Here is a 14612-nt window from a genome sequence, read left to right on the forward strand (position 1 = left end):
ATGTTGTAGAAGGATCCAAATTGACAGAAGGTTAGTACAAAACAAGTAGGCGGTGTCAGCAATACCATAGCGCAAAATATCGTCCCACCAGAACCATATACCACAGCAGCACAATATACTGCCCCAAAAGCTGTCCCACTGTGGTGGCCATCAATGGATGCCATTTTCTGTCCCCCTGCTCCTCCAGTTCTCTCTGATTAAGATATGGAGCAGGGGGACTTAAGAGGTTAGATGTGGGCCAGAGCAGTTGAATTCGGGAGAGCCTGTGTGGTTCTGGCAGACAGAAGTGCTTGAGCATCCCTCTGGGCACCAGCCCACCGGGAAATTTCCCTGTAAGGTCTATGGCCAATCCGCCCCTGATAGGACATGTTCTACCCTTTCGTGGAATGGACATATGGATGCAGAAAGCACACAGATCATCCATATGTCCGTTCCGCAAAAAGATAGAATATGCCTGCAAAATGCAGACAACCAACCCCCTGACGTTAATGGGTCCATATGTTGCGGACCCGCCATTTGCAGACTGCAAAATGGATGCGGTCATGTGCCTGAGCCAAAAAAAAAAAATCAAGTTCTCAAGGGTTTTTTCTAGCACCTTTAGGGTCCATACATGTGGCAGGAGACTATGATGTAGCATTTTGCCAAAGCTTTTGACAGCGTGGAGTGGGGATACTTGTGGTTATGGAGACCACGGGGTTTGTCCAGGGATTTATGTCCTGGGTTAAGCTGCTGTATAGTTCGCCAGTGGCAAGGATTAGGGCGAATGGGGAACTTTCGGCACAATTTGCATTGCACAGGGGAACGAGACAGGGCTGCCCTCTATCCCCCATATTATTTGCAATTGCCATTGAACCCCTGGTCTGCTTTTTACGTTCTTCTCCTGCATGGGAAGGGTTCCCCCTGGGGTCGAGTGAGGAGAGAGTCTCCCTGTACGCCGATGATATGCTCCTATATGTGGGAAATTTGGAACACTCCATTCATCTCATTATGCACGATATTATTGAATTCGGGAAACGGTCGGGGCTGACTATCAACTGGGACAAATCTGTAATCCTTCCGTTTGATCCCCTTCCGTCTAGATTTGACCCAACTACAGATAACCCGCAGCTTTAAATATCTGGGCGTTATGATAACCCCAATATTAACTGATTACGTTAAAGCCAATATTGATCCCCTTATCGTTAAATTTATAGGAAAAGTCAATGCCTGGTGTAAATGACCTCTCTCGGTGGTCGGCCGTTGTAACTTAATTAAAATTATACTCATGCCTCAATTGCTTTATGTATTACACAACTACCCCGTATGGATCCCCCAGCGGATATTCTACAAGTATCAGGGTATTTTCCTCTCCTTGGTGTGGAAAAAACAACAACCCAGAATCTGTCTGGAGACCCTTCAAAGGGGCAAGGAGGAGGGAGGCCTTTCTGTTCCAAGCCCTTGGCTTTATTTCAATGCGGCACAATTACAACACCTTAAGGGGTGGGGAACGTATTTCCATTCCGCAAAAAAATAGAACATGTCCTATTATTGTCCGCATTACGGACCAGCTGTTCTGTTCCACAAAATACGGAATGCACATGGACGTCATCTGTGTTTTTTGCGTATCCATTTTTTGCGAACCGCAAAATACATACAGTCGTGTGCATGAGCCCTAAAACTATATTTTACCGATACCTTCAATTGAGACACGCTTAGGGCTCATGCACACGACAGTATTTTGCGTTCAGTATACTGGCCGTTTTTTGAGTTCAGTATGCGGTACATATACTGAACCATTCATTTCAATGGTTCAGCAAAAAAAAATGAAGTGTCTCCGTGTGCATTCCGTTTCAGTATTTCCGTACCGTGAAAAGATAGAACATGTCCTATTCTTGTCCGCAAATCACGGTGTTTGGCTCCATTCAAGTCAATGGGTCCGCAAATAAACGGAACACATACGGAAATGCATTCGTATGTCTTCCGTATCCGTTCCGTTTTTGCTGAACCATCTATTGAAAATGTTATGTCCAGCCCAATTTTTTTCTATGTAATTACTGTATACTGTATATGGCATACAGAAAAACGGAACGGAAACTGAAACAAAAAACGGAACAACGGATCCGTTAAAAACGGACCGGAAAACACTGAAAAAGCCATACTGTCGTGTGCATGAGCCCAAAGTGTGCTAAGATTTGAAAGAGGGATCTACCTGAAAAGGAGATGCCCTGCTAAATTTATGGCACTATGGCAGGGATACTGATACTACAGGTGTTATACAATATTTGGACTAACCTCATCACAGGTTTTCTACAGTATATCAGCTGACCTGACATTTAAACAGCATTTCATTGATCAAGTACTGTATATCAACCTCACCTTTTAGAACATATTTTTATTGAGTATTTACGGAGCAGTTTTTTTATGATATCACATCGTAAGCTGCGAGAGCCTCGCAGCTTAATTTTAATGATATCAACACCCTTAACACAGCACTATTACAGACAGCAGACACAGTCGCACCAATACGTAGAGCACCCACCCGCAAAAATAATTCTGGTTGGTTCAACGACTACCTCACTTCACTGAAACAAGAACGCAGAAGAGCTGAAGGAGCCTGGAGAAGGAACCCAACAATGGAATACCACACAAACTACAAATCACTCACCAAAAAATACCACAAAATATCACAGCATAAAAAGAATATTTTTCCAACACCATTTCAAAAGCCATAAACCGTCCCCGCGAACTCTTCAAACTAGTCGCTCAGACTATGAACCCTAACTGTTTAGAGCCTCCAGCACACGAAACACAAGAATTCTGTAATGAGCTATCTGACTTTTTTATTGACAAAATCATAAACATTCGAGAAATAATCCAACAGAACATAGCAAGCAACCCCATTCGGCCAAGGCAAGAAGACAAAAACCACACAAATACTTTACAATCACCGAGATTTACTCTGGTCCCAATCACCATTGACAACACTAAAACCATCATCAGAAGCCTTCGAGACAGCACATCCCCAAATGACATTATTCCCACAAAACTTCTGAAAGAATGCACCGACATTCTGGCACTCACCATAACACACCTCATAAACCAGTCATTCAAAGAAGGAATAGTCCCGATCGCCTTCAAGCAAGGCATAATCAAACCCCTCCTAAAGAAGCCCAATCATGACCCCAAAGACCCAAATTACCGCAGACCGATTACAAGCCTCAACACCATCTCCAAGATTATCGAGAAAGCAGTAGTACAACAGCTACAACCCCATCTGGATACCCACAAACTCTTGGACCCACTTCAATCTGGATTCCGCCCTGGCCACGGGACAGAAACGGCGCTCCTCAAAATCTGGGATTATGCCCTCGAAGCAGCAGATAAAGGAGAATCATGCCTCCTGGTGCTGCTGGACCTCAGCACAGATTTCGACACAGTAAATCATCAAACCTTGCTCACTCGTCTCACAGAAGTAGCCGGAGTCGCAGACTCGGATCTACCCTGGTTCGTATCCTTCTTGCAGAACCGATCCCAGAAAGTGAAACTAGGAGCCTTCACCTCAGAAGCACGTAAAATCACATGCGGAGTCCCTCAAGGATCACCCCTGTCACCCGTGCTCTTCAACATCTACCTCCGACCACTCCTCAAAATCATCAGCAACCAGGACCTGCTCCATCATTCCTACGCTGATGACACCCAACTTTACCTACGCATTACCAACAAAAAAGACCAATACCACGCCCTGGAAATCTGCCTCTCATTGATCGACGAGTGGATGACTGAGAGCTCTCTCAAACGCAATGGTTCCAAAACAGAACTCCTCTTCCTTCATGCAAACCGAAACAAAAACTCTAGCATGACATGCACGCCACCCACCATCCTCGGACAAACCATCACTCCCAGCACCAAAGTCAAAAGCCTCGGAGTCATCTTTGACTCAGACATGACAATGGATGCAAGAAATAGGATCAGTAGTCAGCGGATCCCATCATCTTCGCCTGCTGCGCAGACTCATTCCCTTCATCCCTGAAGGAGACGCAGCAGCAGTAGTTGGAATAACCATCAATTCCCGACTTGACTACGCAAACTCCCTCTATCTAGGACTTACCAAATACCAAATTTCACGTTTACAAGTTGTCCAGAACACAGCCGCCAGACTGATAACTGGAAAAAAAAAACTGGGAATCTATCACTTTGTCCCTGAAGACCCTCCATTGGCTACCCGTGAAGGATCGGATTACATTCAAGACCCTCTGCCTCACCCATAAATGTACACAAGGGAAAGCACCCCAATACCTCTGCGACAAAATAAAGCACTACACCCCAGGTCGCCCCCTCCGGTCAGCTAACCAGAACCTCCTCCATATCCCCAAGACCCGCTACAAATCAAAAGCGAACGAAGGTTCACAGTCCAAGGACCCCGGCTATGGAACACTCTACCTGCGGACATCCGCTCAGAAGAAAACCATCTAGCCTTCAGGAAGAAGCTCAAGACCCACCTCTTCTGAAGGCACAGGCGGTCAAGGGCTGCAAAAGCGCCTTGAGGCGATTTAGTTCGCAACTGTAGCGCTATATAAGTTATTCATTCATTCATTCAGGGATGGTTTACAGTCCCTGGATTGGCGTCTGCGGTGCTGACGAGGGATTGTGTGAGAGGGCAGATGTCCATGTTGGGGCAAGTGACCTGATCCCTTGGTGCTCCTCCCTGGACCTTGGCCTGAAGCAATTGACACACCTGAGTACATATTTCTTCTACACCCTAGTACAGGCATGGCCAACCTGTGGCTCTCCAGCTGTTGTAAAACTACAATTCCCACCATGCCCTGCTGTAGGCTGATAGCTGTTGGCAGTCCGGGCATGCTGGGAGTTGTAGTTTTGCAACATCTGGAGAGCCTCAGGTTGGCCATCCCGGCCTAGTATAAAGCCTCATTCACACGTCCGTGTCCGTGCTCAAATCCGTGAGCAGTTGGCCAGTGATGCCTCCATGAAGCTGTCCGTGAAGGATCCGTGTTGGATCTGTGTGTCCGTTTTTTGCTGTCGGTGTTGCATCCGTGTTTCACTGACACTGAGCAGCTGAAAAATAATTTTCAAAGCATCTCGTCTTAATGATCCGTGAACCACGGATGCAACACGGATGGCATCTGTGTTGCATCAGTGGTTTTCACGGACCCATAGACTATAATGGACGTGATGGATCAAATATAGACGGACAAAATACAGCATGCATCGTGCTGAAAACACGGACCCACGGACCGTGCTAAAAACACTGATGTCTGAATACACACATTAAAGTGAATGGGGATGTGTGCTGTCCATGGAGAACATGTACAGCACACCTCCGTGAAACACAGACGTGTGAATGAGGCTTAAAGCTTAGCCTACTTTCACACTAGCGTTTTCAATTCCGCTATTGACATCCGTCATAGGATCTCAATAGCGGGGGAAAACGCTTCCGTTTTGTCCCCATTCATTGTTAATGGGGACAAAACTGAACTGAACGAAACGGAGCGCACCAGAATGCATTCTTTTCCGTTTAGTTGCGTCCCCATGGTGGACAGAAAAAAAACGCTGGGACGGATCCGTTAGAAAACGGAACCGTCCCCCATTGACTTTCAATGGTGTTCATGACGGATCCGTCATGGCTATAGAAGACATAATACAACCGGATCCATTCATGACGGATGCATGTGGTTGTATTATTGTAACGGAAGCGTTTTTGCAGATTCATGACGGATCCGCAAAAAAAAACGCTAGTGTGAAAGTAGCCTTAGGGTACTTTCACAGTAGCGTTTTTGTTTTCCGGTATTGAGTTCAGTCACAGGGAAAAAAAAAAATATATATATATATACCTTATTTCTCGCTATATAAGACGCACCTAGGTTTTAGAGGAGGAGAAAATGAAAAAAATATTTTTAACCAAAACGTGGATCCGCAAAACACGAACACCTGCAATGTGCGTTCCACATTTTGCGGACCGCACATCGCCGGCACTATAATAGAATATGCCTATTCTTGTCCGCAATTGCGGACAAGAATAGGACATGTTCTATTTTTTTCGGGAACAGAAATGCGGACCCGGAAGTGCGGATCCGCAAGTGCGGATCCGCATTTCCGGATCCGGGCAGCACATCGTTCGGCCGCATAGAAATGAATGGGTCCGCAATATCGTTCCGCAAAAAAATGCGGAACAGAATTGCGGACGTGTGAATGGAGCCTTATGAGGATATTTGGGAGATCTTTGGATGACGCACTGTTATGTGACGATAACCGCCCTCATCCTTTAGAATACACCCATGTACTGCAGTACATTGGTGTATTCTTAAAGATGAGGGGGGTTATAGTCACATTTATTATTAGCACTGTCCAGGGACTATAATGTAATTGGCCTGTGTTTATATAAAAATGACTATAACCCTCATCATCCATAAGAATGCATCAATTTACTGCAGTACATGGTTGTATTCTTAAGGATGAGGGGGGTTATAGTCACATTTAATATTAATACTGTCCAGAGACTGTCATGTAATTGACACATGTTTATATTAAATGTGACTAGAACCCCCCTCATCCTTAAGAATGAACCCATGTACTGCACCCATGGATGAGGGAGGTTATAGTCCTATTTAACACACAGTTCATTTTTAGGTCAGCCCCTGAGATGTCACTTACCAGGGACTTTAGGTGACAGTGGATAGAACAGGGCGACGGAGGCCACTACAACTCCTTCCTCCCTCCTATCTCACAGCAGTTCCATCGGTGGTCTGTGGCAACGGCGCTCATGGCCGGACTGGAGGGAGGGGGTAAGCTTATTGGCGGAGGCGGCAGTTCCCGCCGGCGCACACCACCAATCAGCAGTACGTGCAGGCGGCAGTGCAGCGGAGGCGGAGAACTGCTCTCCTCCCCCTTCCTCTTCTACACTGCGTGCAGAATTATTAGGCAAATGAGTATTTTGACCACATCATCCTCTTTATGCATGTTGTCTTACTCCAAGCTGTATAGGCTCGAAAGCCTACTACCAATTAAGCATATTAGGTGATGTGCATCTCTGTAATGAGAAGGGGTGTGGTCTAATGACATCAACACCCTATCAGGTGTGCATAATTATTAGGCAACTTCCTTTCCTTTGGCAAAATGGGTCAAAAGAAGGACTTGACAGGCTCAGAAAAGTCAAAAATAGTGAGATATCTTGCAGAGGGATGCAGCACTCTTAAAATTGCAAAGCTTCTGAAGCGTGATCATCGAACAATCAAGCGTTTCATTCAAAATAGTCAACAGGGTCGCAAGAAGCGTGTGGAAAAACCAAGGCGCAAAATAACTGCCCATGAACTGAGAAAAGTCAAGCGTGCAGCTGCCAAGATGCCACTTGCCACCAGTTTGGCCATATTTCAGAGCTGCAACATCACTGGAGTGCCCAAAAGCACAAGGTGTGCAATACTCAGAGACATGGCCAAGGTAAGAAAGGCTGAAAGACGACCACCACTGAACAAGACACACAAGCTGAAACGTCAAGACTGGGCCAAGAAATATCTCAAGACTGATTTTTCTAAGGTTTTATGGACTGATGAAATGAGAGTGAGTCTTGATGGGCCAGATGGATGGGCCCGTGGCTGGATTGGTAAAGGGCAGAGAGCTCCAGTCCGACTCAGACGCCAGCAAGGTGGAGGTGGAGTACTGGTTTGGGCTGGTATCATCAAAGATGAGCTTGTGGGGCCTTTTCGGGTTGAGGATGGAGTCAAGCTCAACTCCCAGTCCTACTGCCAGTTTCTGGAAGACACCTTCTTCAAGCAGTGGTACAGGAAGAAGTCTGCATCCTTCAAGAAAAACATGATTTTCATGCAGGACAATGCTCCATCACACGCGTCCAAGTACTCCACAGCGTGGCTGGCAAGAAAGGGTATAAAAGAAGAAAATCTAATGACATGGCCTCCTTGTTCACCGGATCTGAACCCCATTGAGAACCTGTGGTCCATCATCAAATGTGAGATTTACAAGGAGGGAAAACAGTACACCTCTCTGAACAGTGTCTGGGAGGCTGTGGTTGCTGCTGCACGCAATGTTGATGGTGAACAGATCAAAACACTGACAGAATCCATGGATGGCAGGCTTTTGAGTGTCCTTGTAAAGAAAGGTGGCTATATTGGTCACTGATTCTTTTTTGTTTTGTTTTTGAATGTCAGAAATGTATATTTGTGAATGTTGAGATGTTATATTGGTTTCACTGGTAAAAATAAATAATTGAAATGGGTATATATTTGTTTTTTGTTAAGTTGCCTAATAATTATGCACAGTAATAGTCACCTGCACACACAGATATCCCCCTAAAATAGCTAAAACTAAAAACAAACTAAAAACTACTTCCAAAAATATTCAGCTTTGATATTAATGAGTTTTTTGGGTTCATTGAGAACATGGTTGTTGTTCAATAATAAAATTATCCTCAAAAATACAACTTGCCTAATAATTCTGCACTCCCTGTATGGAGCGGACCCAGGCAGCAGCTGCGTACTAAGGACGTGCGGGCTGGCGGCGTTCAGCTTCAATGAATGCTTAACTGCCGCCTCCGGCCCCACACTTAAATTGCAGGATCAGGAGCAGGCTAAGGCCTCATGCACACGGACGTTTTTTTTGCGGTCCGCAAAAACGGTTTCCGTTGTTCCGTGATCCGTGTCCGTTTTTTCTTCCGTGGGTCTTCCTTGATTTTTGGAGGATCCACGGACATGAAAAATGAAAAAAAATTATACGTCAAGTTTGCCTTTGAAATGATAGGAAAAAATGGACATTGACTTGAATGGGTCCGTGAACCGTTGTCCGTGAAAAAAATAGAACAGGTCATATTTTTTTCACGGACTGGAAACACGGATCACGGACGAGGATGCCAAACGGTGCATTTTCCGATTTTTCCACGGACCCATTTAAAGTCAATGGGTCTGTGGAAAAAAAAACGGAAAACGGAACAACGGCCACGGATGCACACAACGGTCGTGTGCATGAGGCCTAATTAAAAGCTCCTGCAACCCTGTAATACTGCTGGCCTGCTTGATTTTGGGGGGGGGGGGAGTGCGTCTTATAAAGTGAAGAATACAGTATATATATATATATCTACACTGTATATATCAGGAATCAGCAAACTCCGGCGCTCCAGCTGTTCTGAAACTACAGCTCCCAGAATCCTCCTTTGACTTCTATGGGAGTTACAAGAACAGATTAGCAGTAGTGCATGCTGGGAGTTGTAGTCTGACAGCAGCTGGAGTGCTGAAGATTGCTGATCCCTGGTATATATCTATATATCTCACAAGCGATAACAGCGCATTGAGTGTTTGCTGCACATGGATCAGTCGTACTCAGGAACAGACCAGCTCTACAAGCTTTGGCAGGAGAACAACAATGCCCCACTTTCCTAACACACAGCCTAAAAAGGATTAACCCTATAATATCCAATCTGGATCTAATAACAGCCAGCAAACAATGTAAATAATACTCTCATTGTATAAGCACTGTATTCTATGCCGATGTCTAGGGCCTGTAGAGGCTGGAGCACGGAGGCCAATCAGAACAATAATTACTAAAATACTCGTGCAATTATATTAATATATATATATTCATTCATAACTGGAACAGACTACAGCTGTGAAAATTCTTTATTGTTATGAGGATTTCATGACAATAAAATGATCACATGTCGTCCCCCAGCAATCGGAATGTTAGTACAAGATTTGAATTTCGCTGCAGCGCCGCCACAGGTGAAGTCAAGCATTACATGGTGCTAACTGAAGTCAATGCGCCGCTTGTGTAATGCTGGATTTCCAGGGCAAGAGATGTACTTTGTAGGTGTTCTACCTTCTGGTTTCCAAATGAAGAATTCCTTCCATTAACGCCTCACGCACATGACTGTATTTTTGGCCGCATCCAATCGGCTTTTTTTTTTTTTTGCGGATCGCACGTGGACCCATTAAGTTTTATGGGGCTGCAAAAAATGCGGACAGCAGAAGGATGTCATCCGTGTGCTCTCTGCATCCATATGGCCATGCCTGTAGTTGTCCGTTTTGAGGACATGAATAGTAATTTCTACAATGGGGCCGAGAAAAGTGCGGGATGCACACGGCCGGTATCCATACAGCAAAATGGATGTGGTTGTGCGTAGGAAGCATGCACACGGCCGTTTCAGTCTGAAAACGATCTGAAAACAAAGGATCTGCAAGATACAGTAAGGTCCGATTGCATTCCTTATTTTTCTCAACAGAAAAGGCTATTCTTGTCCGCAGTACAGCAATGTCAGGACCCGCTCTATAATTTGCGGCACAGCCTCACAGATCCGCAAAAAATACAGATGTCCGCATGGCCTCATAGAATTGAATTGGTCAGTGGGCTATCCGCAAAAAAAGCCGATGAAGATTACAGTCGTGTGCATGAGGCCTAACTCAGAATTCTTCAAGGGGTTATATGACATTGAATGTTGTATAATATGACCGGGATCAGCAACCTCCGCCTGGTTCTAAAACTACAACTCCCAGGATCCTTCCTTCACATCTATGGGAGTTGCATGAACATCAGAGCAAGTGTGCATGCTGAGAGTTGTAGTTCCTGGAGTGCCGGAGGTTGCTGACCCCTGTAATATGGTTTGTTACCAAAGTAAAAGAACATACAATGGCAATTGGGTTAGTTATATAGTAAGTATAAAAAAAGGCATATCAACTAAAAAATTGGATCTGGAGATTGAAATTATTACTGTTATCCGTGATCACAGGAGACTATCAGGCCCATTATGTTACATAGTAAACATTGGCCCAAAGCACCCAAAATTATTACTGTTATCCGTGATCACAGGAGACTATCAGGCCCATTATGTTACATAGTAAACATTGGCCCAAAGCACCCAAAATTATTACTGTTATCCGTGATCACAGGAGACAATCAGGCCCATTATGTTACATAGTAAACATTGGCCCACAGTTACTAATGTCAGTGCACCTAGACACTGGTGGATACTGTTGGAAACTGCCAAAATTAGGCCTAATCTGGAGCATATATGGTGCACTTTGGAGAGTAAGAAATCCTTTGGAAATCCTTTTTTTGCCAAGGGGGTCAGCTTAGGGTACTTTCACACTAACGTTAAAGTTTTCCGGCATAGAGTTCCGTCCTAGGGGCTCTATACCGGAAAATAACTGATCAGTTTTATCCTAATGCATTCTGAATGGAGAGTAATCCGTTCAGGATGCATCAGTTCAGTCCCTCTTATGTTTTTTTTGGCCGGAGAAAATACTGCAGCATGTTGCAGTTTTCTCTCCGGCCAAAAATCGATGAACACTTGGCGGAATGCCGGATCCGGCATTATTTTCCTTTGAAATGCATTAATGCCGGATCCGGCCTCAAGTGTTCCGGCAAAACGGATCTGTTCTTTCCGTCCGCGCATGCGCAGACCATTAAATCTGTGAAAAAATAAATAAATTCCGGATCCGTTTTTCCCGGATGACAACCAGAAAGATGGATCCGGTATTGCAATGCATCTGGTTCCGTCTCACAAATGCATCCATTTGCGTCCAGATCGCCGGAAACGGCAGGCAGTTCCGGCGACGGAATCCTCTGCCGCAAGTGTAAAACTACCCTTACTGGCAAGTGATGTAGGTTTGTGCCATAAACTACTTTTCACCGGTTACTCTAGCTCCCATTCCTCCTTAGATACTTTTTCACAAATTGACCTCATTTGCAGTTTTCTCTTATCCCCCGTGCTTTAATCCTACTTCCTGGTTTGTCATGTGTCTGCTGTCCCATCATGCCTTAGGGCAGCGTGCTGACATCAGCAGAACGTGACACTAACCACGCCCCTTGTTCTTACTAATGACGTTACGAGGCTTCAAAGCAGGACGTAACCAACAGCAACTTAGTATCTAGACAGATTTTCCACAGGGCGCAGTGGTGGGTTAATACAATTTGATAAATGGTGGCATTTGGGGAAAGTGATATAACAGCGATATCTGTTGGGCGGGATACATTTATATTAGTGGAAAACTCATTTAATGGGAAAGGGGCTTGGCCTAACATGCAACACTGAGTGCCAAAATTGCGCCACAATTCTGGTGTAAAATATGGTCTCGAACAAAGCTAATCCCCGCAGCAGATTTATCATCCAACCTGAGGCACGGTGATAAAAATGGTGCAGGTCTAGACAGCCTAGGGTCCGTCGTCGCAATTCATGCGATTCTCATCTTCTTTGTGTGGTGCCAAATCAATTAGAAGTATGACGACAGGTCCTATTAGACCGAACAATTTTACGGTCAATTATCAGGAACATGCGTTCATTGGAACGCCCGTTCCTGATAATTGACCTGTATAATCCTGCTGCCGATGAATGAGCCGTTGGCTGATATGTCTCTTTCATGGGGATGCCCAAATTATCAGCATCAGTGATGGTCACTTCGCAGTGTTCGCCAGCGAACACACGCGGGCTGCCATCTTTAGTAAGGTAGACTCACTCGTCCGGCGATGCACAGGTAAGCCCTTACCTGTGCCGAGAGCCGGTCTGAAATCAAATGCAGTCACCGGGAGCAGGCAGTTTCCGAGAACAGCCTGATAAAGGCCCCCGGCGGCTGTTCTCGGAAATGCCTGCTCCTGGTGACTGCATTTGATTTCAGACCGGCTCCCGGCACAGGCACAGGTAAGGGCTCACCTGTGCATCGCCGGACGGGTGAGTCTACCCTACTAAAGATGGCAGCCCGCATGTGTTCGCTGGCGAACACTGCGAACTGACCATCAATGATCAGGGATCATATAGAACAATCAATAGAACCGAATGAAGGGAGCGATCATTCCTTCCCCCTTTGTGAGCCAGGCCGGTGCAAACAATAAACTTTAAGTTTACTCCATCTATAGGATTAGTAAATCTGTATTCAATCTGATTATATGAAATTAAGGTTTTAACAGATTATAAATGGGGTATTCCCATCTCAGACATTCAGATATTGTATGGGGGAGCAGAAATTTCCACTCTGCCCATAGACTTGCATGGAGAGAGTTGATCGCGCTTATCGCTGTCGTCCATCAGGAGAGGAGATGAGACCCCATTCTCCCAACAGATGGGGATGTCATCAGTGCCTCTTCAATATGACATCTGGTTTCTGGGTAGTGACATCACATAGGATCATAAACAACGTCACAAAAACCAAGGGGCGATGCTCTGACAGTAGATAACGCTGTCACTTCAAAAGCATCGTCATCATGGTTTCCATCTTAACGCCATCCCTAACAAATCCATCATCATCTGCTCTGATGTCGCCCCTTCACTTACAATGGGTTCGTCGGGTTTCTGTCTAGTGCTACGCTATTCTAACCCGACAGAACAGAATGGACACACGTGTGATACATACATACTGGCCCCCAAATGTGATCCTGACAGTCTGTTGTATGCAAGACAATATAGGTATGTCTGTTTATTTATTTATGTGATTATTGTATCTACGTTGTATCAATATTTGTATTGTATTGTTACATACTAGACAATACATTGCAGAATGACACAGAGGGGGGGGGCAGACACACGGAGGAGGAAGACGATGATACAGATACATCGCATGTGAACAAAGAGAAGGATGGGCCTCTGGACCAGAACTAAGAACCCACTGCTCTACATGATATTACAGGGCAGGATACCCCCCAAAATGTCATGTAGCCTGCAGCATGCCCTGCCTCCTCCCTGCTATTACATCATGGCCTCTGTGTATTATATCAGACTTCTGCATTGCTCCTATCCCATTGCTATTTTATCACAGATGTGCAGTGAATAATTCATGGCTACTGACCCCCCCCCCTCCCCCCCTAGGGAACAGACAATCTGCACCCACCACCGGCCATTGCAATGTACACAATGTAACAGGCCAAGTGACAAGAAGGAGATGGCAGAAATAATGCTACCTGCACATTGACCGCAGAGCCATCTGCTGGTGTCAACAGCAAATATGTCCTGTCCCCCCCCACTGCACAAAAAATACAGAGTGTGCAATGCAAAATAAAAAGCCACCCTCAAGCACCCAGAGGCATAGCTGACACCCACCATTGTGTGCTCCTGTATTGTATCCCAGGGCCAGCACATGGGGGAGAGGCAGCTAAATTTAGCATGTGACAGGCAGATCACCTTGCACTGACACAGGCAGCGCTGTACATGGGTGTCACATTGAGACAAGGAGGGTCTACTTACACTACAAGCCTGGAGATGATCCATGACACCATGGCTGATCAGCTGGCTCCTGCAGGCTAGGTCCTCTCTGATGTGTTATAGGCAGCGCTCAGCCATCAGTGTGTGCACAGCCCTGGCACCAGAATCCAGCTGTGCCTACTGGGTGAGGATGGGCAGTCAGGGGCAGCTCCTCCTCTCAGGATTACAGGGGCGAAGAGGGTGAGCCTGGGTCTAGCGACTGGTGGTGAGCAGCTGCTCGGCTCCTTCAGCGATCAGATTCTGGAAGGAGGAGTGAAGGGCAGGGGTGGGGAGACGTGCAGCCTGCTCCAGACCCCCCCGACCTGCTGCTGAGCATAGCCCACCTCCTGGGCTGCCCCTCCAAGAGGTTCTGCAACAGCTGGAAGACCAGGAGGCAGCAGTGTGGGGCTCTGAGGGCATGGACAGGTCATTTATTATTATACAGTAT

At 45.8% G+C, this 14612-nt stretch overlaps 1 protein-coding gene across 4 annotated transcripts in view; it reads right to left on the reverse strand.

The window, feature by feature from the left end:
• Positions 1-14399, reverse strand: part of REEP1 (receptor accessory protein 1) — a 95188-nt gene extending 80789 nt beyond the window's left edge. For all 4 annotated transcript variants that reach the window (XM_040419272.1, XM_040419269.1, XM_040419270.1 and 1 more), the window contains exon 1: positions 14168-14399. In XM_040419272.1, coding sequence (XP_040275206.1) covers positions 14168-14199 — 32 coding nt within the window. In that variant the 5' untranslated portion in view covers positions 14200-14399. The remainder of the gene's footprint in view (positions 1-14167) is intronic.
• Positions 14400-14612: the final 213 nt, after the last annotated feature.

Source organism: Bufo bufo, chromosome 2 (genome assembly GCF_905171765.1).
Source record: "Bufo bufo chromosome 2, aBufBuf1.1, whole genome shotgun sequence".
Lineage (NCBI taxonomy): Eukaryota > Metazoa > Chordata > Amphibia > Anura > Bufonidae > Bufo > Bufo bufo.